Source organism: Oncorhynchus gorbuscha, linkage group LG03, assembly GCF_021184085.1.
Source record: "Oncorhynchus gorbuscha isolate QuinsamMale2020 ecotype Even-year linkage group LG03, OgorEven_v1.0, whole genome shotgun sequence".
NCBI classification, from domain to species: Eukaryota; Metazoa; Chordata; class Actinopteri; order Salmoniformes; family Salmonidae; genus Oncorhynchus; species Oncorhynchus gorbuscha.
In genome coordinates, this window is record NC_060175.1 from 44,383,442 (window position 1) to 44,409,235 (window position 25,794).

General features: G+C 44.6%; 1 protein-coding gene across 1 annotated transcript in view; it reads left to right on the forward strand.

Annotated features, from left to right (window-relative positions):
- Positions 1–24,077, forward strand: part of LOC124031417 (receptor-type tyrosine-protein phosphatase gamma-like) — a 306,478-nt gene extending 282,401 nt beyond the window's left edge. The window contains exons 14-29 of the mRNA XM_046342630.1: positions 3,160–3,251; positions 7,463–7,554; positions 12,709–12,805; positions 13,021–13,103; positions 13,300–13,434; positions 13,578–13,712; positions 13,888–14,060; positions 14,721–14,856; positions 15,142–15,288; positions 17,011–17,104; positions 17,446–17,522; positions 17,848–17,976; positions 18,931–19,077; positions 19,256–19,398; positions 20,107–20,242; positions 21,292–24,077. Of these exons, the coding sequence (XP_046198586.1) occupies positions 3,160–3,251; positions 7,463–7,554; positions 12,709–12,805; positions 13,021–13,103; positions 13,300–13,434; positions 13,578–13,712; positions 13,888–14,060; positions 14,721–14,856; positions 15,142–15,288; positions 17,011–17,104; positions 17,446–17,522; positions 17,848–17,976; positions 18,931–19,077; positions 19,256–19,398; positions 20,107–20,242; positions 21,292–21,432 (1,957 nt within the window). The 3' untranslated portion in view covers positions 21,433–24,077. The remainder of the gene's footprint in view (positions 1–3,159; positions 3,252–7,462; positions 7,555–12,708; positions 12,806–13,020; positions 13,104–13,299; positions 13,435–13,577; positions 13,713–13,887; positions 14,061–14,720; positions 14,857–15,141; positions 15,289–17,010; positions 17,105–17,445; positions 17,523–17,847; positions 17,977–18,930; positions 19,078–19,255; positions 19,399–20,106; positions 20,243–21,291) is intronic.
- The last annotated feature ends 1,717 nt before the right edge of the window (positions 24,078–25,794 follow it).

Below are 25,794 nucleotides of genomic sequence, written 5' to 3' on the forward strand. Positions count from 1 at the left end.
TGGCTATGGTTCCTGCTCTCCCCTGAAGCACCAGTGCCCTATAGTAGACCCCTGCTGCCCCCTTCATGGGTTAAGGCCCGGGGGGTATGACCGGCCATCTGCTCCCCTTCACAGCTCCACTGTGGAGCAAAACAGCCTCAGCCATGGGGGGGGGGTTAGGGTGAGAATACACACACCAAGCAGCCACTGGGAGAAACTGACACAGAGATCTCCCGGTGGGTTTTGCATCTGCCAGGGTAGTGGAGAGCATGCACATTTGAATGTATTTAACAGCAAGCTTGTATTTAACAGGTACTATTCCATAATACACACTCTCACATCTGCAAATACTGTCACACAAAAAGCATAATCTACATAGCATTGAGGTTATGAGCACTAGTTTTCAGCCAATATCTCCTACTGTAAGATTGATATGATTCTTATGATGCTGAATAGAGCAATGTCTGTCCTCAGGCCTTTATTATCAAAGCTCATCCATCATAGCACTTGAAATAGGCGTTTAATGCCAGCCTGGGTTCAAAGACCATCTCTCCTCTGAGTGGGCCGTGACCTTTCTGGTTCTCACCACCCTCGGCTCCGTTAAAGGTCCACGGCCATGGCCAAATGATTAGCCCCTCGTTGAGACCCAGCAGAGCAGGAAGAAGCTGCCCCTAGGCACTGATCTCAGGTCAGTTTTATGCTTCCACCCTAATGGTTAAGGTTGTAGGATTTCAGGAGGCTAAGCTCATCCTTGATCTGTGCCTGGAGGGCAACCTTTACACGTGGGATTCATAGGGCTCTGGCCTGTAGGGGGCCTCTGAGGAGAACATATGGTAGAGCTCATGGCTGCAGCAGCAAGCTAAGGAGGATTAGGCTGGCTGTTGGGTTAACCTAGCATTTAGACTCAACTTAGCCTGCCTAGCCTGGTTGAACTGAGCACAGAGTGGGCACTGAGCCTACCTTTGTGCGTCCTGCAGATCAGATGACTGTGTGTGTGTGTGTGTGTGTGTGTGTGTGTGTGTGTGTGTGTGTGTGTGTGTGTGTGTGTGTGTGTGTGTGTGTGTGTGTGTGTGTGTGTGTGTGTGTGTGTGTGTGTGTGTGTGTGTGTGTGTGTGTGTGTGTGTGTGTGTGTGTGTGTGTGTGTGTGTGTGGTGTGGTGTGTGTGTGTGTGTGTGTGTGTGTGTGTGTGTGTGTGTGTGTGTGTGTGTGTGTGTGTGTGTGTGTGTGTGTGTGTGTGTGTGTGTGTGTGTGTGTGTGTGTGTGACTGTGTGTGTGTGTGTGTGTGTGTGTGTGTGTGTGTGTGTGTGTGTGTGTGTGTGTGGTGTGGTGTGGTGTGTGTGTGTGTGTGTGTGTGTGTGTGTGTGTGTGTGTGTGTGTGTGTGTGTGTGTGTGTGTGTGTGTCAGAGATAAAATAAAGTTCCTGGTATTACAGAGATGCCGTCTGGATGGTGACATCCCCCCCAGACACTGGAGGCCCAGGGGATCTGACACAATAGAATATCGATTCATATACACACACACACATATACACAGACCAACGGTTGGGGCTTGAGCTCAAGGTCTCCTGGGCAGTCGCAGGTGTCTGAGGCATGGGAGGGGAGTGTTGGGCAATTCTAATCCTATTGTGGAGTGGAGCTCATGGCTCAACCCCCATGTTGCCATGTAACCCCTCCCCCACCAGGACCACATTGGCTGCCCATGGACAGTAAGCCCGCCAATGACTAATGACCTGGTAATGACTGGTCTGAGATTAGGTCAACCAACCCTGAGCCTGACTATAAACACACAAGAGAATTACTGGGGAAGGATCCAGGAACTCTTACTAGACAGAGAGAAAGAGAGGCCACTGCTCTTCCGGCTTGTTTGTGGTCCTGTGTGACATGGTAGCGCATGGTGCTTGCAACGCCAGGGTTGTAAGCACCAGTCTAGAGAAGGGAAACCCGTATGAAAATGTATGCACTTACTATTACTGTAAGTTTCTCTAGATAAGAGCGTCTGCTAAATGACTCAAATATAAATGTTAGAGCAGAGGAGACAGGGAAGCCCTCCCCTTCTCTCCTCCCTTTACTCCTCCTCTCTTCTCCTTCGTCCGCTGGTCTGGTTCAGCAGCAGCATGCAGACGCTGCTGGCAAAGCCTGTTCTGTCTCTCCTCTTCTTCACTCTCTAGGATGACCCATTTCTGCAATCTACTCTGCATAAAATACAGGTAGGAAAAGGACCATAGACACACACGGACAGTGACTTTACGCTGTATTTGTTATATAGCCTCTGGTTCAAGCTCAGACCTGACCTCCTCTCTGCTACGAAGATGATTTCTCCCCTTTCCTGTTCTCACCTGTATCCTCTTTTTAAGTGGTGTCATTGAGGAAGAAATAAGTAAAGCTAGTTTTTCTTTCACTTTGGGGAGTTTAAAGAGAGGAACAGTTTATTTTTTTACTGTTTCCATTGTTTCCATATTGTAGCTGTTATCTCTGTTAGAGCTCTTTGCTGAAGCGTACAGTGCAATATGTTTATGTACAGTTCACTTCCGTGAAGTTGGTACTTAGTCTAGAGCGAGATGTCTTTCCAGACACACCTCCATAAATTGTGTTTCTATGTGTACTTTGCCCTCTTGATCATCGTTTGACGTCAGACATACACTGCACAGTATGCTTAGACTGAAAAAAAATGGATTCTCATGGTGTTTTTACGAGTCTTCACTCTGACTGTGTGCGAGGAAAGGGGGATACCTAGTCAGTTGTACAACTGATGCCTTCAACTGAAATGTGTCTTCCGCATTTAACCCAACCTCTCTGAGAGGTGCGGGAGCTGTGAGAGTGTGTGTGTGACTGTGTGTTTACGCTAATGTTCGCCTGCTCTGGAGGAGTTCAAAGTACACCTTGATCCTGTTCCGCCTTTCCATTGTCATTGTTGATACATTATTCACAGGTCTAACGTGTCACTGACGGTGTGCGTCTCTTTCTCTCTCTCTCTCTCTCTCTCTCTCTCTCTCTCTCTCTCTCTCTCTCTCTCTCTCTCTCTCTCTCTCTCTCTCTCTCTCTCTCTCTCTCTCTCTCTCTCTCTCTCTCTCTCTCTCTCTCTCTCTCTCTCTCTCTCTCTCTCTCTCACTCACTCTCTCTCTCTCTCTCTCTCTCTCTCTCTCTCTCTCTCTCTCTCTCTCTCTCTCTCTCTCTCTCTCAGGAGGTGTTTCCAGACAGCTCATTTCTACGTGGAAGACAGTAGCTCTCCTAGAGTAGTGCCCAATGAGAGCATCCCTGTCATTCCAATCCCAGGTAAGCACCAATCAGAGCATCCCTTTTTATCCCCACAGTACTCCAGGAATCATGAATGGAATGCTTACCGGCAACAACATGGCGCCCAGCACTGAAGATGACCAAACTTTTGCTTTCTGACTGTGCTCAGTGTAATAGACACTCAGGGTAAAGGGGGAGTAGCCGAGTCCCACATAGTTCTGCTCCTCTCTGGTTTCACTGGAATACTCTAGGAACAAATCATGTACAACCTGTACAGACACCACTCACATACAGTAGAGACACCATATGAGACTGCATGTGACCCATCTCCTCACCTGAGACCACTATTTCAACATCCAGCCACCTCTATGGGCTCTGTTGAAGAGTCAGTGAATAGTTATTCCAAATATTGTGTTGTTCTTGACAGACTATTCCTTCATAATGATGTGATGAGTGTGTACAGGTGTTTATGTGTACTCACTCGACTTAGCGTTTAAACCGATTGATGAGAGTTCCCTGTCGTCATTGGTTTAGCCCAAATGCACCAAAGGAGGGTGGAAGGGGAGGAGGGTAGAGGAGTGCTGGATCTCTCACTCTCTCACTCTGTCCAGACAGTGGATCAAACCTAAGAGGCATGGAGATTGACCCTCGAAGATCCCCTCTTCCATATCTAACATCTCCCCTTATATCCAAGATTTTCCCCCAGCGTCCAAATCCATTTGGACTGACTGACTGCCCTTCACAATGGGCGTTGGCAGAGAGAGCTGTGTCCAATGTGCCTATTTAAGCCAATGGCAAAGCACTTCCCAGAACGTGGACAGGGCAGGCTTATAAAGTAGGCACCAGAAGAGCACTCTCCTCCTCCTTAAAAGGGTCTTAAATTTGAGAACCTACTTCAGTACTCTACACTGTAACTCCTCAAGAGCTATCAACAGGTATGTGGCTTTATTAGACTGTAACACAGTGTCTTTAGAATAGCCTAATGTTGATTAGAGGGTTGTTTGTGGGTTATTTGTGTCTTGCTCATGGGTTTGGAGGATTGAAATAGGCATACTTTTTCTTTAAATGAAGCTACAGATTACTGGTTAATTCTCTCAGATAAAGCTGTAAATACAGTAGACTGAATCATATTGTGTTTGCCATGACTCAGTGTGTAGTGGGTCAACAGTGAGGGGATGGCCATATATGACCATAATGGTTAACCTGCTCCTCACGGCGCTAATTGTCTCAACTGAAACCCCCCACTACATCTCTAATCCACCCTGACATCTCTCTCTCTCTCTCTGGGGATTTCAACCATGATAAAACGAGTAGCAGAGAAACACACCACATACCTAACTACCAGAGACATACCACACACCCCAGTATTTTACTCCATCGTATATCCAACTATCATTTTAAAAAGCCACCATTTTTTGACAATTATGTCTAATACATTGTTTCAGGAAGCTGTTTGACATCTTGAACCTCCTTGTATTTCCATATGTTGTGTCTACTGTAAGGATATGATTAGCGGCATCTCTGGTGTGTATGTCAATATCTAATGAGCAGGACACAGAGGGGGGTACAGCATGTCCTATGATGTACCGTTATCATTTGGGCTAAGATCTAAAAGTATAGGGTGCCATTACCCTTAAGTTGGCTCTATGAAACATTCGCTCTGTGTGTGTGTGTGTGTGTGTGTGTGTGTGTGTGTGTGTGTGTGTGTGTGTGTGTGTGTGTGTGTGTGTGTGTGTGTGTGTGTGTGTGTGTGTGTGTGTGTGTGTGTGTGTGTGTGTGTGCGTGTGTGTGAGCGTGTGTGCGCGTGTGTGTGTGTGTGCGTGCGCACATGCCCGCGCATGCGCACGTACTTGTGTTTGTGTGCGTGTGTGTAAGTAAGTGTGTGCGTGCATACAGTAGGTGTGTGTGTTCATACACGTGTTTAGGTGTGTGTTCCCATTAGGTGCCTGTGGATGAAACATTCTTTCAGCCCTGCTTACCGTATGTGTCACTAAACAAGCGTTTAGAGAAGTTCCCACAGGCACAGTTAGGACAGAACATTCACTAAGATGAGCTCCATCTCCCTCATTACTCTCCACCATCACACTCCCTGGGAAATCTCCCTTTCGCTATTTTTACCCCGTTTTGTGAAGAAGTGGATAAAACAAGGACCAGATTGAGACTGTGAATCATTAATGACTCTGCTTGAGATGAAAGCTGTGCACTTAGTTCACCTATACGAAACATAAGCTGATGGACATTAATAACCCATTCTTTCATTTGTCTTGGTGAAGTATTGGTGAAATATTTAACATAGCATAGTGAGTGGAAGAGTAGACGGGTTAGGGTTAGGGCAATCACTCTCAACTCTCCTTTGTTCGTTTTGATGTAGCTTCCTGATCCTGCATGTGTTGCATCACTCTGTCTCTTAAGTTTTAAATACAGTTGAAGTCCGAAGTTTACACTTATGTTTAAGTCATTAAAACTTGTTTTTCAACCACTCCACAAATTTCTTGTTAACAAACTGTAGTTTTGGCACATCGGTTAGGACATCTACTTTGTGCATGACACAAGTAATTTTTCCCAAAATTGTTTACAGACAGATTATTTCACTTATAATTCAATGTATCGCAATTCTAGTGGGTCAGAAGTTTACATACACCAAGTTGACTGTGCCTTTAAACAGCTTGGAAAATTCCAGAAAATGATGTCATGATTTTAGAAGCTTCTGATAGGCTAATTGACATCATTCAAGTCAATTGGAGGGTACCTGTGTATGTATTTCAAGGCCTACCTTCAAACTCAGTGCCTCTTTGCTTGACATCATGGGAAAATAAAAATAAATCAGCCAAGACCTCAGAACAGAAATTGTGGACCTCCACAAGTCTGGTTCATCCTTGGGAGCAATTTCCAGGTACCACGTTCATCTGTAAAAACAATACTACTCAAGTATAAACACCATGGTACCACACAGCTGCCATACCGCTCAGGAAGGAGACGCGTTTTGTCTCCTAGTGATGAACGTACTTTGGTGCGAAAAAGTGCAAATCAATCCCAGAACAACAGCAAAGGACCTTGTGAAGATCCTGGAGGATACCTGCACAAAAGTATCTATATCCACAGTAAAACGAGTCCTATATCAACATAACTTGAAAGGCCACTCAGCAAGGAAGAAGCCATTGCTCCAAAACCACCATAAAAAAGCCAGACTACGGTTTGCAACTGCACATGGGGACAAAGATTGTACTTTTTGGAGAAATGTCCTCTGGTCTGATGAAACAAAAATAGAACTGTTTGGCCATAACGACCATCATTATATTTGGAGGAAAAAGGGGGAGGCTTGCAAGCCGAAGAACACCATCCCAACCGTGAAGCACGGGGGTGGCAGCATCATGGGTGGGGGTGCTTTGCTACAGGAGGGGCTGGTGCACTTCACAATATAGATTGCATGATGAGGGAGGGAAATTATATGGATATATTGAATCAACATCTCAAGACATCAGTCAGGAAGTTGAAGCTTGGTTGCAAATGGGTCTTCCAAATGGACAATGACCCCAAACAAAATTCAAAATTTGTGGCAAAATGGCTAAAGGACAAAGAAGTCAAGGTATTGTAGTGGCCATCACACATCCCTCACCTCAATGTTATAGATAATTTGTGGGCAGAACTGAAAAAGTGTGTGCAAGCAAGGAGGCCTACAAGCCTGACTCAGTTACACCAGCTCTGTCAGGAGGAATTGGTCAAAATGTATTTGTGGAAAGCTATCTGAATCATTTGACCCAAGTTAAACAGTTTAAAGGCAATGCTACCAAATACTAATTGAGTGTATGTAAACTTCTGACCTACTGGGGATGTGATGAAAGAAATAAAAGCTGAAATAAATCTCTACTATTGTTCTGACATTTCACATTCTTAAAATAAAGTGGTGATCCTAACTGACCTATGACAGGGAATTTTGAATTGTAAAAAACTGAGTTTAAATGTATTTGGCTAAGGTGTATGTAAACTTCTGACTTCAACTGTAGATATGCAATACATATATTCAACAGGTGTTACAGGTTACAGAGATTCTAGAGATAGTGTAGAGAGTTTTGTTATAAACATTGTAGTGTACATTAAACCTGTTGATATCTTGGGAATGTAACTCAGTTCATCTGCTAAACTTTCCCATGTTTTCCCAAGACACAAGTGTGTGCTGAACTCGAACTATATGTGTATGACTGTGTGTTTCTGACTAAGTGTCTAATTGTGTGGTATTGTCTACCTTTCAGATGACATGGAGGCCATCCCTGTCAAGCAGTTCATCAAACATATCTCAGAGCTCTACTCCAACAACCAGCATGGCTTCTCAGATGACTTTGAGGTAAATAAATGCTCTCTCTGTTGTATTATAAGCAGTCTGGAGTTATCCAGGTGGGTAATAGTTAGTTATCCAGGTGGGTTGGAGTTAGTTAGCCAGGTGGGTTAGTTAGTTATCCAGGTGGGTAATAGTTAGTTAGCCAGGTGGGTTGGAGTTAGTTATCCAGGTGGGTAATAGTTAGTTAGCCAGGTGGGTTGGAGTTAGTTATCCAGGTGGGTAATAGTTAGTTATCCAGGTGGGTAATAGTTAGTTAGCCAGGTGGGTTGGAGTTAGTTATCCAGGTGGGTAATAGTTAGTTATCCAGGTGGGTAATAGTTAGTTATCCAGGTGGATTGGAGTTAGTTATCCAGGTGGGTAATAGTTAGTTATCCAGGTGGATTGGAGTTAGTTATCCAGGTGGATAATAGTTAGTTATCCAGGTGGGTAATAGTTAGTTATCCAGGTGGGTTGGAGTTAGTTAGCCAGGTGGGTTAGTTAGTTATCCAGGTGGGTAATAGTTAGTTATCCAGGTGGTTTGGAGTTAGTTAGCCAGGTGGGTTAGTTAGTTATCCAGGTGGGTAATAGTTAGTTAGCCAGGTGGGTTGGAGTTAGTTATCCAGGTGGGTAATAGTTAGTTAGCCAGGTGGGTTGGAGTTAGTTATCCAGGTGGGTAATAGTTAGTTATCCAGGTGGGTAATAGTTAGTTAGCCAGGTGGGTTAGTTAGTTATCCAGGTGGGTAATAGTTAGTTAGCCAGGTGGGTTGGAGTTAGTTATCCAGGTGGGTAATAGTTAGTTATCCAGGTGGGTAATAGTTAGTTATCCAGGTGGATTGGAGTTAGTTATCCAGGTGGGTAATAGTTAGTTATCCAGGTGGATTGGAGTTAGTTATCCAGGTGGGTAATAGTTAGTTATCCAGGTGGGTAATAGTTAGTTATCCAGGTGGATTGGAGTTAGTTAGCCAGGTGGATTGGAGTTAATTAGCCAGGTGGATTGGAGTTAGTTAGCCAGGTGGGTTGGAGTTAGTTAGCCAGGTGGGTTAGTTAGTTAGCCAGGTGGGTTAGTTAGTTATCCAGGTGGGTTAGTTAGTTATCCAGGTGGGTTAGTTAGTTAGCCAGGTGGGTTAGTTAGTTAGCCAGGTGGGTTAGTTGGTTATCCAGGTGGGTTAGTTAGTTATCCAGGTGGGTTAGTTAGTTAGCCAGGTGGGTTAGTTAGTTAGCCAGGTGGGTTAGTTAGTTAGTTAGCCAGGTGGGTTAGTTAGTTATCCAGGTGGGTTAGTTAGTTATCCAGGTGGGTTAGTTAGTTATCCAGGTGGGTTGGAGTTAGTTATCCAGGTGGATTGGAGTTAGTTAGCCAGGTGGGTTAGTTAGTTAGCCAGGTGGATTGGAGTTAGTTAGCCAGGTGGATTGGAGTTAGTTATCCAGGTGGGTTAGTTAGTTATCCAGGTGGATTGGAGTTAGTTATCCAGGTGGGTTAGTTAGTTAGCCAGGTGGATTGGAGTTAGTTAGCCAGGTGGATTGGAGTTAGTTAGCCAGGTGGGTTAGTTAGTTATGGGTTAGTTAGTTATCCAGGTGGGTTAGTTAGTTATCCAGGTGGGTTGGAGTTAGTTATCCAGGTGGATTGGAGTTAGTTAGCCAGGTGGGTTAGTTAGTTAGTGGATTGGAGTTAGTTATCCAGGTGGATTGGAGTTAGTTAGCCAGGTGGGTTAGTTAGTTAGCCAGGTGGATTGGAGTTAGTTATCCAGGTGGGTTAGTTAGTTAGCCAGGTGGATTGGAGTTAGTTATCCAGGTGGGTTAGTTAGTTATCCAGGTGGATTGGAGTTAGTTATCCAGGTGGGTTAGTTAGTTATCCAGGTGGATTGGAGTTAGTTATCCAGGTGGGTTAGTTAGTTATCCAGGTGGATTGATTAGTTATCCAGGTGGGTTAGTTAGTTAGCCAGGTGGATTGGAGTTAGTTATCCAGGTGGGTTAGTTAGTTATCCAGGTGGATTGGAGTTAGTTATCCAGGTGGGTTAGTTAGTTATCCAGGTGGATTGGAGTTAGTTATCCAGGTGGGTTAGTTAGTTATCCAGGTGGATTGGAGTTAGTTAGCCAGGTGGATTGGAGTTAGTTAGCCAGGTGGGTTAGTTAGTTAGCCAGGTGGATTGGAGTTAGTTAGCCAGGTGGATTGGAGTTAGTTAGCCAGGTGGGTTAGTTAGTTATCCAGGTGGATTGGAGTTAGTTATCCAGGTGGGTTAGTTAGTTATCCAGGTGGGTTGGAGTTAGTTATCCAGGTGGATTGGAGTTAGTTAGCCAGGTGGATTGGAGTTAGTTAGCCAGGTGGGTTAGTTAGTTAGTTAGCCAGGTGGATTGGAGTTAGTTATCCAGGTGGGTAGTTAGTTATCCAGGTGGGTTAGTTAGTTATCCAGGTGGGTTGGAGTTAGTTATCCAGGTGGATTGGAGTTAGTTAGCCAGGTGGGTTAGTTAGTTAGCCAGGTGGGTTAGAGGTAGAGTTAGCCAGGTGGGTTAGTTAGTTAGCCAGCTGGGTTAGAGGTAGAGTTAGCCAGGTGGGTTAGTTAGTTAGCCAGGTGGGTTAGAGGTAGAGTTAGCCAGGTGGGTTAGTTAGTTAGCCAGGTGGGTTAGAGGTAGAGTTAGCCAGGTGACTTGCTATGTTAATGTGTTGTGTTTGTTTTGCCGTGTGAGTGAAGGCAGAATGTGTGTCCATAAGTTTGTAGGTGCGTGTGGGTCCGTTTAAGGTTTCCATAGTGCTGCTAATGGTCATGGAGCAGACAATTTGGGAGAGGCCTTTTAGCTCATTTATACGTGTCTCCTGACTGGGCCGGCTGAGTGAGTGAGTGAGTGAGTGAGTGGTGAGTGAGTGAGTGAGTGAGTGAGTGAGTGGTGAGTGAGTGAGTGAGTGAGTGAGTGAGTGAGTGAGTGAGTGAGTGAGAGATCAGGCTGGAAACCTCTGTCTGTCACATTACTCACTAAACCAAAAATTACCTTGTGTTATGCTTGGATCCGAGTCAGAAAGCTGAATGGAGGATCAATAATGCTCTGTGCCTGGGTGATAGCCTTTAGGACAGACACAGTCATGTTTCATTCAGAGCACTATAGCCTACCTCTAATATCTGAGTCTATGGTCCTACAACTTGATTATTTTGAGGGAAATTTTCATCACATGCTAGCAGCTATTTGTGCTTTTAATAGTCTACCTCTCCTAGTTCTATCACTGTGGTTTTAGAAACCATCTCTGCTGCCCTCTTTCTCCCTTCTTCTTATTTTCTTGTTCTTCTCTTCTTCTTCTCTTCTTCTTCTCTTCTTCTTCTTCTTCTTCTTCTTCTTCTTCTTCTTCTTCTTCTTCTTCTTCTTCTTCTTCTCCCAACCTTACTTTCTCAGCCCTTAGCAAACCACTCAGAATTCCTTAGTGACCCCCTCCACAGAAGAAGGTGTGTCTGTTCTGCACTGAGTTTTCTCATGGGGCTAGCAAAACCTCCTCCCCCCACTCCCAACACCATCCCCTTGTTGTCCAGGCCGGGGTGATGGACACTTGGAAAGCTTTAAGGTTTAAGGGGGGGGGGGCTCTCCTGGGTGAATGGAGTGCTCCGTGCGCTCCACGGCTCTTTATTTGTCCCCAGGAAGGAGGCAGGAGAAAGGGGGAAGGCAGCGGAGCGAAACCCCTTTGGCTGGAGGGTCTTCGGGCCCTGACAAGTGCCTTTGTCCAGCCGGGCCCCAGGGAGACGTGGGTAGGATGAGTAAAGACAGGGAGAGAGACTGGGGAATGGGTTTGGCTGGGCTTGGATAGCTGGGGGGGTGGGGTGGCTGAAATGCACACTGCATACTGATAGAGGTACAGGGACAGTATAGTAAAACAAATTCAGAAGACGTCTCAGCATGTTGGTTACCTGACGTGACTTAGGATTTTGGTGAATATAAATGTGTCCATTTGCATCATGTCTCATAGGACATGAAAATAACTCTTTGTACCCTTATGCCTTTCACATCATATAGACGGACAGGGTTCTGGGGTTATCTATAACCTTCTTGTCATTCTAATGTTTACATATGTCCAATGTGGTTGAATTATCCCTGGTGTTGGCTAGAGATCTTCTACTTTGTAGTATCTCATTCTGTAATGCCACCACCCCCATTGGCATACACACTGTAATTGGACCAGTAGGCAGCTGTTTCCGTGTGTGTGTGTGTGTGTGTGTGTGTGTGTGTGTGTGTGTGTGTGTGTGTGTGTGTGTGTGTGTGTGTGTGTGTGTGTGTGTGTGTGTGTGTGTGTGTGTGTGTGTGCGTGTGCGTGTGTGTGTGTGTGTGTGTGTGTGTAACTGTGTGTGTAATGTACTGTATGTATACATGCCATCTGGTGGTCACATCAACCAGTGGCTTTCCAGTCAGTATGTACCCCGTCTCACTGTCCTCATTATATATATATATATATATATATATATATATATACTATTCTGCCTTTATGAGGGGTCGGAATTCTTCCACTGCGCCCAGAATAAATGAATATTCATGTTTGTACCATGCAGAGAGAGATATCTATAAAGCTAAAACAAGGTTGTTGATCTGTAAATAACTGAGGAGCTAACGCCAAACTGGGGGCTTTGGTCGACCATAACGTTACCTATTACTGCCAGAAGGCCAGACAACTGTTGTTGGTTTGTTATAAAACATTTCCATATACTGGTTGCTATGATACTGAGGGAGCATAATGCTAATGCGTTCTCTGGCTTTCTGATGGGATAGAGACACAGATAATATGAGCAATATTGGCATGCTTTCTGCCGTGAGTCTAAAGGACGGTTGATACATTTGCTACACGAAGCTTCTCAGTCGGTGGCTCTATGGTTTTCCTGGAATTGGAACGAGAGCAGCTGAGGTTTGGGAAGATCGCGTGATGGTTAGCTGAGTGTGTGACACAACTAAAGGGCAGAGAACATGTCAACTTCTGCTTAAGGAGAGAGAGAGAGAGAGAGAGAGAGAGAGAGAGAGAGAGAGAGAGAGAGAGAGAGAGAGAGAGAGAGAGACATCTGCCCTGTGTCTGTCACTGTGTCCACCACATTCTGACAGCGTAAAATTCCGGAGACGTCACCAGAAATGCCTGCATAACTCACAGCGCCGGCATTTATGTCAAAACCTCTCTTTTCACCACAATGTCACCCTCTGTGTGTGTCTCTCTCGCTCCCACAGGAGGTGCAGCGATGCACGGTGGACATGAAGATCACGTCGGAGCACTCCAACCATCCAGACAACAAGCACAAGAACAGATACATCAACATCGTGGCCTGTGAGTAGTGCACGCCACACGCCACAATACAGGACCGTGACAGCCAGTCACACCACTGCACTGATGCTTCATGTCACACAGTTACTGCTTGTCAGAGTACAGCTGTCATTGTCTAGACTACTGGTGTCTTCAGAACTGTCAGAATATGTAGTGCTAGGAATGTGACACACACACACACACACACACTTCAAACTGTCCCTGTCTCTCTCCTCCAGACGACCACAGTCGGGTGAAGCTACGGCCTTTAGCTGGGAAGGACTCCAAACACAGCGACTACATCAATGCAAATTATGTTGATGTGAGTGTGTATCTCTTATGGGCCATCTGGTTTGGTCGTGTAAGTGTGTATTTGTGTGAGAGTTAGTTTGCCCACCGCGTATTGCATGCATGCGTGTACAGTGTGTGTAATCGATTGAAGTTCAAAGCAAGGCAGTATCTTTGAATAGTGTTTGTGTTCTGAATGGCCTTGCACCATGTTTCCCTCCGTATGGTAGGGCTATAACAAGCCCAAGGCCTACATCGCGGCTCAGGGCCCTCTCAAGTCCACCTTCGAGGACTTCTGGAGGATGGTGTGGGAACAGAACACTGGTATCATCGTCATGATCACCAACCTGGTGGAGAAAGGAAGAGTATGTGCACTACAAATCAATAGATCTCTTTCCTCTCAGTACTAAAATAGTAATGACTTTTTAGTAACCATGTAATAACATTTTGGTTTCTTTGTGAGTCATTGAAACGAGTGGTCCTAACCCTGTGTGTTGTGTCCCTGCAGAGAAAATGTGACCAGTACTGGCCCACAGAGAACAGCGAGGAGTATGGAAACATTGTGGTCACACTAAAGAACACCAAAGTGCACGCTTGCTACACGCTACGACGCTTCACTGTGCGCAATGCGAAAGTAAAAAAGGTCAGTGACTGTAGTACAGGTCTCCATACTTGTGTTCTCAGGTGATCCTGCTCTACTCGTCTCAGTGTTCTTGAAAAGTGACTAATGTGATATCGACTTCTCATCATGTGGAAGATACTAATCAATGGGACTTCTCTATCGCCCTCCTCCCTCTTCCTCCCTCCCTCTCGCCCAGGGTCAGAAGGGGAATCCTAAGGGGCGTCAGAGTGAGAGGACAGTGGTTCAGTACCACTACACCCAGTGGCCTGACATGGGTGTCCCTGAGTACACGCTGCCCGTGCTCACCTTTGTCAGGAGGTCCTCTGCCTCCCAAACCCCAGAGATGGGCCCTATGCTGGTCCACTGCAGGTACTGTGCTGGTCAGGGATTATTATGGGAAAACAGTATTTAAGGAGAGAAGACTTAATAAGTGTTAGTGAGCAAAATACACATTTTTTAAACTGCTGTCTAAAATATTAATCAAGCATGAGAGAGAGGAAGAACAAAAAAGGAAAATAAAGGTTATGAGAAATAATGAGCCCAAAAACATAAGTGGCAATATAAGACAGTTGAATGATTTACTGGAGTTTAGTTTGTTATTTCTTTTCACCTCTGAAAACATCTGTTGTGGTGCTGAAGCTCGGTACATAAGTGTTTCAGACAATAAATCAGTGTGATTTGGCACGGCTGAGATTAAAAAGCCCTTAGAGTGCCTTAGACCGCTGCGCCACTCGGGATCAGCTCTACCCAGCTCCTAACCTTGACTGTCACTGTGTCTGATGGTTTATAACCATGAACCTCATTCATCAGCAACTGGTTTAGATCTTGGGAACCAGGTGATTAAACACTGTCCAGCCAATGACATGAATCGATCAATTAAGAACCAGCTAGAAGAAAACATTGCTGTAGTAGACATGGACTGGTATTGAAGACAGCTGAGTTATTAATTGGTCTGCTGCTGTCATTGACATTTTTGTCAATGTTCCTGAAGGGCTCTATTCCAATGTGTGTGTTCCTGTGTGTGTGCAGTGCGGGTGTGGGCCGGACGGGGACCTACATCGTCATAGACAGCATGCTGCAGCAGATCAAGGACAAAAGTACAGTCAACGTCCTGGGCTTCCTCAAACACATCCGGACCCAGCGCAACTACCTGGTACAAACAGAGGTGGGTCCAGTTTGTGTGTGTGTGTGTGTGTGTGTGTACCCTTCTATACTCACTATGTGACATTCTGTTCACTTCAGCATCTGTGTGAAAGCAAATGATGTCTTTCTTATCTGTCTTATGCAGCTGTGTTTGAATCAGTCCATCTCCAGGCATGCATCACATAGCCACTGTTGTCCAGGACCAAAGGACCATAGCCATTGTCATAATTTCTTTACAAAGAGCTGTACTGCCACTGTCTGCATGTCTGACTTGGTGTTGCTTCTCTCCATCTTGCTTGGCCTATAGGAGCAGTATATCTTCATTCATGATGTGTTGATTGAGGCCATCATGGGGAAGGAGACAGAGGTGTTGTCCAGCCAGCTGCACAGCTATGTCAACAGTATCCTTACACCTGGGGTGGGCGGCAAGACTCGGCTGGAGAAACAGTTTAAGGTCTGATCAGCTCCTTCTCAGTCTTACTGAACCCTAGATATCGTTCTCTCTCTGCCTATCATGCTCCTTCTCAGTCTTACTGAACCCTAGATCTCGTTCTCTCTCTGCCTATCATGCTCCTTCTCAGTCTTACTGAACCCTAGATCTCGTTCTCTCTCTGACTATCATGCTCCTTCTCAGTCTTACTGAACCCTAGATCTCGTTCTCTCTCTGCCTATCATGCTCCTTCTCAGTCTTACTGAACCCTAGATCTCGTTCTCTCTCTGCCTATCATGCTCCTTCTCAGTCTTACTGAACCCTAGATCTCGTTCTCTCTCTGCCTATCATGCTCCTTCTCAGTCTTACTGAACCCTAGATCTCGTTCTCTCTCTGCCTATCATGCTTATTCTCAGTCTTACTGAACCCTAGATCTCGTTCTCTCTCTGCCTATCATGCTCCTTCTCAGTCTTACTGAACCCTAGATCTCGTTCTCTCTCTGCCTATCATGCTCCTTCTCAGTCTTACTGAACCCTAGATCTTGTTCTCTCTCTGCCTATCATGCTCCTTCTCTCTCAAACAGGTTTTCTCTGAATCTATCTTTTTCTGCCTGCATATATCTCGCTCTCTGTCTCTCTTTCTCTCTCTGTACCCCTCTCTCTCTCCGTACCTCTCGTTTTCTATCGTACTCTCTATGTCTCCCTCTATTCTCTCTCTGTACCCCTCTCTCTCTCTCTGTACCCCTCTCTCTCTCCGTACCTCTCGTTTTCTATCGTACTCTCTGTCTCCCTCTATTCTCTCTCTGTACCCCTCTCTCTCTCTGTACCCCTCTCTCTCTCCGTACCTCTCGTTTTCTATCGTACTCTCTATGTCTCCCTCTATTCTCTCTCTGTACCCCTCTCTCTCTCTCTCTCTCTGTACCCCTCTCTCTCTCTCTCCGTACCTCTCGTTTTCTATCGTCCCTCTATTCTCTCACTTCCCTCTCCATCATTCCCTTGTTTTCCCAGGGATCTCAGGGTGTCATGTCTGTCTCCTTAAAGATGTCTCTCAGCATCACAAAGTCTTGATTTGATCTCTGTCTGGGCCCACTGCTGGAGACGTAAATGTAATTAGAATGGAAATACATTTAGAGGAAGAGTACTTCTCTTCCCCGGGTGCCCTCTTTGACTAATGCTACTCACTGCACTTGTTGCCAGGGCAATGTGAACCCTTCTATCACAGTGGGGGGGTCCAGTTTGTCGCCTGGTTTGACGACAGGCTCAGATCGTAATTGGCTCTCATTATTCTCCTCCATGGTGTGATTTGATTCGGCCCAGGGTCAGGAGAGATTGAGCGTGCTCTTGCAAAACAATGGCAGCCATTGTGATATTAATGCAATTAGCCTCAAGGCTGGATTTGAAGTGAACCTTTTTTGGAGAAAATATTTATTTGTTTTTTAGATGCCAAAAATGTTAAGTCCTATGTTAATTTCTGCTCTCCAAAGAATTAGCAGTGTTTGTAATTGTGTCATTTGGCAGGAGTGTTAAGATGAAAACACAATTTTTTTCCTTCAGCTGAATTTTATCTGAGTAAGAATTTACTAGAATGTTTAGCATTGAAGAAAATTGAAATTGAAGTTTCAGTGTACTTGAATTGACTGGAGTTGACCCCAACCCTGACTGTATCATTGTTATCTAACCCCCCCCCCCTTTTCATCAATCTCTCTATCCCTCTTTCTTGCCCTCTCACCTCTTCTCTTGTTTGCAGTTGGTGACTCAGTGTAACGCCAGGTTTGTGGAGTGCTTCAGTGCTCAGAAGGAGTGCAACAAAGAGAAGAACCGCAACTCTTCGGTGGTACCCTGTAAGTCAAATACTCAACTTGTTTGACTATATGATCCATGCACACCCTGACGGCCATATTCACCTATTGCACTGGCTCCAGGCTAGACTGCTGCTTTCCAGTGTCCTGTTTCTGATTACCCTAGTCTCTATTCATGGTCAGGAAGTCATTCATCGACAGTAATTAGTCACATAACTGGTTGTGTATGGTCCGCGCTCGTACTATAGTTATTTTAAGTGAGTATGCTGTGGCTGCTTTTCATAGAAATCACTCACTCGCTTTGTAAACCAATAAGAACATGTTTGCTGCATAGCTCTATGATCACTGTGCCCTGATTGGTTCTCTCTGTGTCTCTATGGCAGCGGAGCGAGCGAGGGTGGGGTTGGCACCTTTGCCCGGTATGAAAGGCACAGATTACATTAACGCATCTTACATAATGGTGAGTACCACCTCCTGTTCCTCCCCTGTCAATCATTCACTGTCCCTCAGGCACACACCTGGCTGGACCAACTGAACAAGGAATATAAATATTTTGATATAAAATCCATTTGTCTCATAGACATTGATTGCTGTCAACTGAGAGGAATGGACTTGGAGTTGTTGACTTTTGTGAATACTAAATGTGGACTGCTAGCTGTAAGGTGCTTTAAGCTGTGGTAGGCTGCTGCTGTGGCAGGTTTCGCCTGAGGCACACTGGCACTGTTTTCCTCTTAACCACAACACAACCCTTGCTTGAACCCTTGACCTTTGTTGTGACACCACAGGGCTACTACAGGAGCAATGAGTTCATCATTACCCAGCATCCTCTGCCCCACACCACTAAAGACTTCTGGCGGATGATCTGGGACCACAACGCACAGATCATTGTCATGCTGCCGGACAACCAGGGGCTGGTGGGTCTCACACACGCGTACGCACACGTACGCACACGCACGCACGCACACACACACACACACACACACACACAAACACACGCACACAGACTAAAGGTAAAACAGTTCAGATATCAGCCTAATCTTTGGTCTATTAAAAGGCTGCCTTAGCACCCTAAGCATTGTCTTTTCCAGCCTTGGCCCAGTGTTCACACAGGAAGTCACTCATTTTGGGGTGAGAAGCATTGTGATGAGGACTGGAAGTGACAGCAGCTGTATCAGTCACTCCAGTCAGCCATATGTCTCTCTAATAAACTCTCTGTGATTTCACACACTGATTGGGGGCACCTCTGCACTCATATTCCCGCCCCTTTAACAGTTTGTTTCGTTTTGGACTTAATGCTTTGCTCAGAATAAACTCTCAGTGATTCTACTAAACTGAAATGTCTCACTCAACCCATTCGTGTTTTTCTATTTTTGTCTCAACCCCACTTTCCCTCTCCTCCCTTTTCCTTTTCATACTAATCCTCCCGTTTCCTTTTCATACTAATCCTCCCTTTTCCTTTTCATACTAATCCTCCCGTTTCCTTTTCATACTAATCCTCCCTTTTCCTTTTCATACTAATCCTCCCTTTTCCTTCTCATACTAATCCCCCCGTTTCCTTTTCATACTAATCCCCCCGTTTCCTTTTCATACTAATCCCCCGTTTCCTTTTCATACTAATCCCCCCGTTTCCTTTTCATACTAATCCTCCCGTTTCCTTTTCATACTAATCCTCCCGTTTCCTTTTCATACTAATCCTCCCGTTTCCTTTTCATACTAATCCCCCGTTTCCTTTTCATACTAATCCCCCCGTTTCCTTTTCATACTAATCCCCCGTTTCCTTTTCATACTAATCCCCCCGTTTCCTTTTCATACTAATCCTCCCGTTTCCTTTTCTAATCCCCCCTTTTGATTTGGCTGTGTGTCTTTAGGCGGAGGATGAGTTTGTGTACTGGCCGAGTCGAGAGGAGGCCATGAACTGTGAAGCCTTCACTGTCACACTTATCAGCAAAGACAGACTATGCCTTTCTAACGAGGAGCAGATCATCATCCATGACTTCATCCTGGAGGCCACACAGGTACGGTGTGGTGTGTGGATGTGTGGGTGTTTATGGACCTACCTCTGTGTGTATGACTGTCTTTTCCTCCATGAGTGTGTGTGTGTGTGTGTGTGTGTGTGTGTGTGTGGGAGCGTCTTTGTGTGTACACCTACATACACTAACCTATCCCTTCCTCTCTTTCTGTTCCTCTCCCCAGGATGATTATGTGTTGGAGGTGCGTCACTTCCAGTGCCCTAAGTGGCCCAACCCTGACGCTCCCATCAGCAGCACCTTTGAGCTCATCAATGTCATCAAGGAGGAGGCTATGACCAGAGACGGACCCACCATAGTACACGACGAGTGAGTGTGTCACATCCTATTCCTAATGACAGAGAGAACACTCATCTCTGCTTTTAAGCGAACTGAATATTGTATACTGTAAGCTGTTTCAACAGAACATTTTGTTATTCCCACACACACACGTTCACATCTACAGCATACCTGGTAAGCATAGCCATTGAATGACTTCTAATGAGTCCCACCCCCAGGTGATACGCCATCCAATTAGAAATAATGAACGTCGCTTAATATTGACAGACATGAGCGGCGACGAACGACGAGACATGCCGCTTTAGTCATGTTTATTCATTAGGATAATGAAGATTGCTTGTCTCATCCCAGAGAAAAAAAAGGGACTAATTGAGTATTTCAGTTCTGTAACGTTACTATGGTATCCCCCCCCCCTAAGAGGTTTTGGATAGACGGCTGTAGTAATTATCTGCATATTCATTAGCTGGTTAGACATGGTTGTTAGGCTGTGTATCTCCAGTGCACTTGACAAAGCTGTTAATAAAAGCAGCAACCTTTTCATTGTGAGCGTCCCTCTTTCTCTAAGGGGCTGAACTCCTCTTGCCGTCTCACATGGAATTCATTTGCTGCAGTGTTCCTTAAGTCTCCAGTCCGACGTTCAGTTCCTCTCTGGGCCCTATGCTTCTATGTGAACGTGTGTCTCTGTCCTGTTTAAAGGCTTATGAAGTTAACCCTGTGTGTTCCTCTCCTGTCCCCCAGGTTCGGAGCAGTGTCAGCGGGCATGCTTTGTGCCCTCACCACCCTGTCCCAGCAGCTGGAGAGTGAGAGTGCCGTGGGCGTCTATCAGGTGGCCAAAATGATCAACCTCATGAGGCCTGGAGTATTCACAGATATAGTAAGTAGACTAGTAGCATGGTTATGAAATGGAAGCGATTAAATGCACTGAATGGCCAAAAGTATGTGGACACCTGCTCGTCGAACATCGCATTCCAAAATCAATGGCATTAATATGGAGTTGGTCTCCACTTTCCTGCTGTAACAGCCTCCACTCTTCTGGGAAAGCATTGCTGCAGGGACTTGCTTCCATTCATCCACAAGAGAATTAGTGAGGTCGGGCACTGATTTTGGACGATTAGGCCTAGCTCACAGTTGGCGTTCCAATTCATCCCAAAGGTATTCGATGGGGTTTAGGTCCTGACAAACTATTTCTGTATGGACTTGCTTTGTGCACGGGGGCGTTGTCATGCTGAAACAGGAAAGGGCCTTCCCCAAACTGTTACCACAAAGTTGGAAGCACATAATAATCTAGAATGTCATTGTATGCTGTAGCGTTAAGATTTCCCTTCACTGGAACTAAGGGACCTAGCCCGAATCATGAAAAACAGAACCAAACATTTTTATTTAACCAGGCAAGTCAGTTAAGAACAAATTCTTATTTACAGTAACGGCCTACCCCAGCCAAACCCTCCCCTAACCCGGAGGACGCAGGGCCAATTGTGCACTGCCCTATGGGACTCCCGAGCATGGCCAGTTGTGATACAGCCCGGGATCGAACCAGGGTCTATAGTGACACCTCTAGCACTGAGATGACACTATTGGCACTATGCATTCGGGCAGTTAGCATCCGCCAAACCCAGATTCGTCCTTTGCACTGCCAGATGGTTAAGCGAGATTCATCACTCCAGAGAATGCGTTTCCACTGCTCCAGACTCCAATGGCGGCGAGCTTAACACCACTCCAGCCGACACTTGGCATTGAGCGTGGTGATCTTAAGCTTGTGTGCGGCTTCTCGGCTATGGAACCCAATTCATGAAGCTCCTGATGAACAGTTCTTGTGCTGACATCCACATACTTTTGTATATATAGTGTAGATGCAAATTGTCTACATGATTGCATTTTTGGAGTTTGCACCCTTCCTTACAGCATTTCCCTCTCCCTCCACAGGATCAGTACCAGTACCTTTATAAAGCTATGCTCAGTCTGATCAGCTCCAAGGAGAATGGCTTATGGTCGCTGGACAGAAACGGTACCATGGCCATGTCGGATGAGTCAGACCAGGCAGAGAGCATGGAGTCCCTCGTCTGAAGGACCCCACCCACCAGGCCTGAGTGGCCCCAGGCCCTCGCAGAGAGAGAGGCACTTACTTTGTAAAACTGACTATAAGACAATACTTTGAGGCCTTTTTTTGCCAGACTCTTGGTTAAATGAATAACCTGATTACTTTTTTACACTGATAAAAAGTTTTTGATATTTATTTTTTGCCATTTTACGTCTTAATGTTATCCTACTGAACGTTTGCAGCTGCATTTTTGAGTTCACAACAACGAAACACACTTCTGTCTTTCTTGTTTGCACTATAATGTCAGTGTTACTGCCTATACTAAGCTGATGGACTCTGTTCTACTACACTTAAGCTCTGATTTCAACATCCCATGGCAAAACCCTCACTGCTCCGTTTGCTCCCTACTGGCTCATATAAGGAAGAGGAGTGAGAGTGACATAACTTCCTGTTCATATCAATAACCCTTTCAACCTGGTTTCGCGACAGTAGACCTCTTCTCCTCTCCCCACCTCTCTTCTTCTCTCCTCTGCTCACCCATATGGCTCATATGTCACTCATTTGCTGCCAGACTCAACAGTCTGGTTTCAATCACACCTACAGCCAATAGGGTCATTGGTTCTGTTTGTTTGTTCTTCTTTTGTTTGTATCACCTTTTCTTCATTATGCATCTTATTAGCAATTCAAACCCATATTTGAATACTGAAGGTGATATTATAACAGCTACTGTGAACTTGTATTGTTTTTGTTGTAGGATTCATATTATGCTTTTGAATATATATATAGAGATATATGTACACATATATGAATATCCTTATCATTATAACTTGTGATTTTGTAGATGTCCGATGTCATGACCTGCCTCTGAGTCCCACTTGATCCAACAGTTTACCACTCTTAGTCAATGCCAGTGTTGATTTTCTGCACACTTACACCCCCTTCTGGCTCAGTTGTTTTTCGCTTCTTGCTGCTAATAGTCAACGCAGAGTCATAGAAGTTAGTTAAATTAATAAATGATGATGCCCTTGTGTGAGTGGAAACTTCGTTGAGAAAATGGATACTCGTGATACAGCCGTTTGCCATTCTCTGCGTCCTGCCTGTTGAATTGATTATTTGGGTGAAGGGAAGTTTATAATCTCCCCGGTCCATCCTGAAGCAGGTATGCTCCCACGTCACACGGCCTTGTGTATATAGTTTCTAATCCTCACCGTTGCTTGACTCTGCTTGTGTGTGGTATGATTGTATGCTATGACCGTCGTATGGTTTTGCTCCAGATTCAGTCAGGTGGGAACTTAGTGGCCTAAGCAAGGGACAGTTTTACTGTGGTTCAAGGACAGTTTTACTGGAGTCCTAGAGGGATTCACATGAACTCATTGACCCTGTTTTAGTTGTACTCCCACCACCACCCCTTCATTTCCTGACAGAATCACTTTTTTTTAAATACCTCCCTTAGTTATCTGAAGGAAAGAGAGACCACCTGTGATTTGCATTTAAAAGAAAAATGTGAATGAATTAAACAGCACAATGACCATGCTATTAGAATATTTTGTGTTTGATTATCACAACAAAACATAGAGGATACCTATGATTTGTAACTTTTACCAAAGACTTATACTAATTTCCATCAAGAGAAATAATAGAGAGAGGGAGAGCTTATTTCATTTGTGTCTGATTTCCTTTGTCAGTAATGTGTGGGCTGTTGACTGAGTGAGTGATGATGTGTGCGTTTCTTCTGCTTCATTTGGCATCTTTTAGTTTACATGCTGGACTTTCTGCATAAACTCATCATAACATGTGTTCGTTTAGAAATTCCCTTTGCTACAGGGGGAGATCATTGCAATTTTATGATATCTCAGTTCCGACTCAATTAGTGGAATAATAAAGTAGAGATGCATTAATTCCTTCTTTTGGTGTACCCGTCATCTTTCATCTCCTTCCAAGGAGGGCTATTGAATTAATAACTCCAACATTTGGGGTAAACAGCTGACTTTTGTCCCTTTGTCACTGAAGGCATTTTGCATTGTTAAGCACTAGCTGTTTTTCATTCATTCAGTTTTGCTTGTTCCATCACTGAGCTTAGTGTCCACTGTCAGGTGTGTTAATGTGTTGCAAAACACAAACACTAGTGGATCATGAAAACAATGTACATATTTTGTTGCTTCTATTACCAACCATTTTCTGGAAACTTTGTATCTATGGTATATAATCATAGAATTTTATATTTTCATATAAAGCTATTTTTCTTTTTTCTCAGTTCAACTCCTTCGTTGCATTGCTTTTGTGGTGAAACGTGGAAACCAAGTCTTTGTGCATTGAGTTAGTGGCCGTCATCACATTGCAATACAATTCCACGCCTCCCATTCACTTTTAAGGCAGTGATTGTGATATTATCGTTATTACTTTTTTTTTGTTTTCATGTTCATGTTTCTGTTGTCAGAGTGTGCAATAGAATAGATCTAGTAAGTCACTGAATAATTTCATCCCATTGACCATTTTGAAGGGGGGGGGGGGGTGGCGTTGCTTCCTCTTTTGTAACCTGAAATAAGAAAAGAAAATGGGAGAAAAAAACTTCTTTTTTTTGTTGATAGCTACTACAAAGCATTCTATTATAGCGTTATTTAATATGTACATTGTATTGCTATACTTAAAATAAAATATGGGTTTTGATGTACTTTGTTGAAATCCTTGTGTGGTCCATGTTTGCCTTTGTGTACTGGATTTAGCCATTTGTATCATATTGGGAATCAAGTACTATCATTCTACTATCCTTGTATCACATAATTAGATACAAGGTTTCCATCTAGTGGTAAAGTAGTGAAGACTTTTCCCAGAACAGCCAAGTAGTTTTCGATAAGCCTACACATCCTGATCTCAAGAGCTTACATTCTGTTCACAAGACCTGGCTAAACAGTGAGAGTATGCGTGAGTACTGTAATTATGAAAGCATCAATTATTGGAAAGCACAGTAATTATGAGGATATTTGATTAGCCTCAAATGACATAATAGAAAGTGTAATGGTCATCAAAGCAATAATTACAGGGGTAGGGAGGTAACTGGATTGCTGTCAGATTTACAAAGCAGACAGAATTTTGTGGATTTTTTGGGATTTTGTGGTTCATGCTCCCGCATTGATCATTTTAATGAGGTTATGCCACGTTTATTTTAAATGTCATAAACAACTTTTACTAGCTAAATATCCACAACAAAAACATAGCTTGCTCTGAATTAGCTCTACGTCAATGACTATAGAGAATGTTGCATTTTCAGATTGGAAGCCTCGCTAGCTAGCTATAACCACAAGGAAGTCATCCATGCCATCCGTGTCGGTCTAGGGAAAAGAGCTGTGCTGCTTCAGCAGATGGAGAGTCGATATGAGCAACAGAAGAGTACGAGGAGGCAGCAGCTGAAGCTGCACATGAGAGAAATGCCCAACCCCTCCAGGTATGGAACAGGTTAATCTACCAGATGCCTCTCAGAAATGTCGGTTGTCTCCACTTGAATACACGCTTTCAGTGCATACATTTTATTGTGCATGTTGATAACGCTGGTATAGGCTTCTAAGGCTATGTAAAAGGAATTTGTGAAAGGCATACTTCTATCTCCTACGACAGGACTCTCAGAACAAGACAACTCTCATACCAGGACATCCTCACTTTGGAGGTAAGGGGATCTCTAATAAATAACAACCAATTAAAAATACATTCTCTCTCTGCAGACTCCCCTGCCCTCCCTAATTGTCAATGGGAGCCAGTAGTGGTGTGTAAAATCACTGGTGAAGCCAAGCCAGGAAAAAAAGCCATATTGTGATAATTGCTTTGTTTGCTCTATAACCTGTTAGTTCATATGCTTTGACACCGTGATATACATGTACAGGCAGAAGGCCGAGACAATAAGATATCACAGTGGCAGAATAAATTCAACCACACCATTGTTTCATCACAAAACCGGAGAGCAACAGCTGTCCGGTGAAGTCCACAAACCATTTAGCATGTAGCAAACAGTTACATGACCTACAGCAAGGTCAAGCACGAAGTATGTTTGCTGTTGTTGAACGCTGTTGAACAACGAAACCTCAACTAAAGACCTCATTTTAAAAGCGAACAGTGTTTTTATATACTTTTATTTTTTGTTTAGAATCCTGCGGCTCTGTTGGCCTAAATTGCTGTGAGCGCTGCTATATGTCCCAGAATCCTGCCAGATGCCGTATAGGGGGAGAGACGTGAAAGCCCAGCTAGCCTAGCTGGCTCGGCAGTCTCAAATGGAGTTGGAGGTTCCATACTTTGAAACGTCGCAGGAAGCTCTGGGCTGGGAACCGTCAACAGAAGCTCTGAACTGGGGAGACGCACTGGAGGCCTGATGCGTGGGACCGGCACAGGTGGCACCGAAC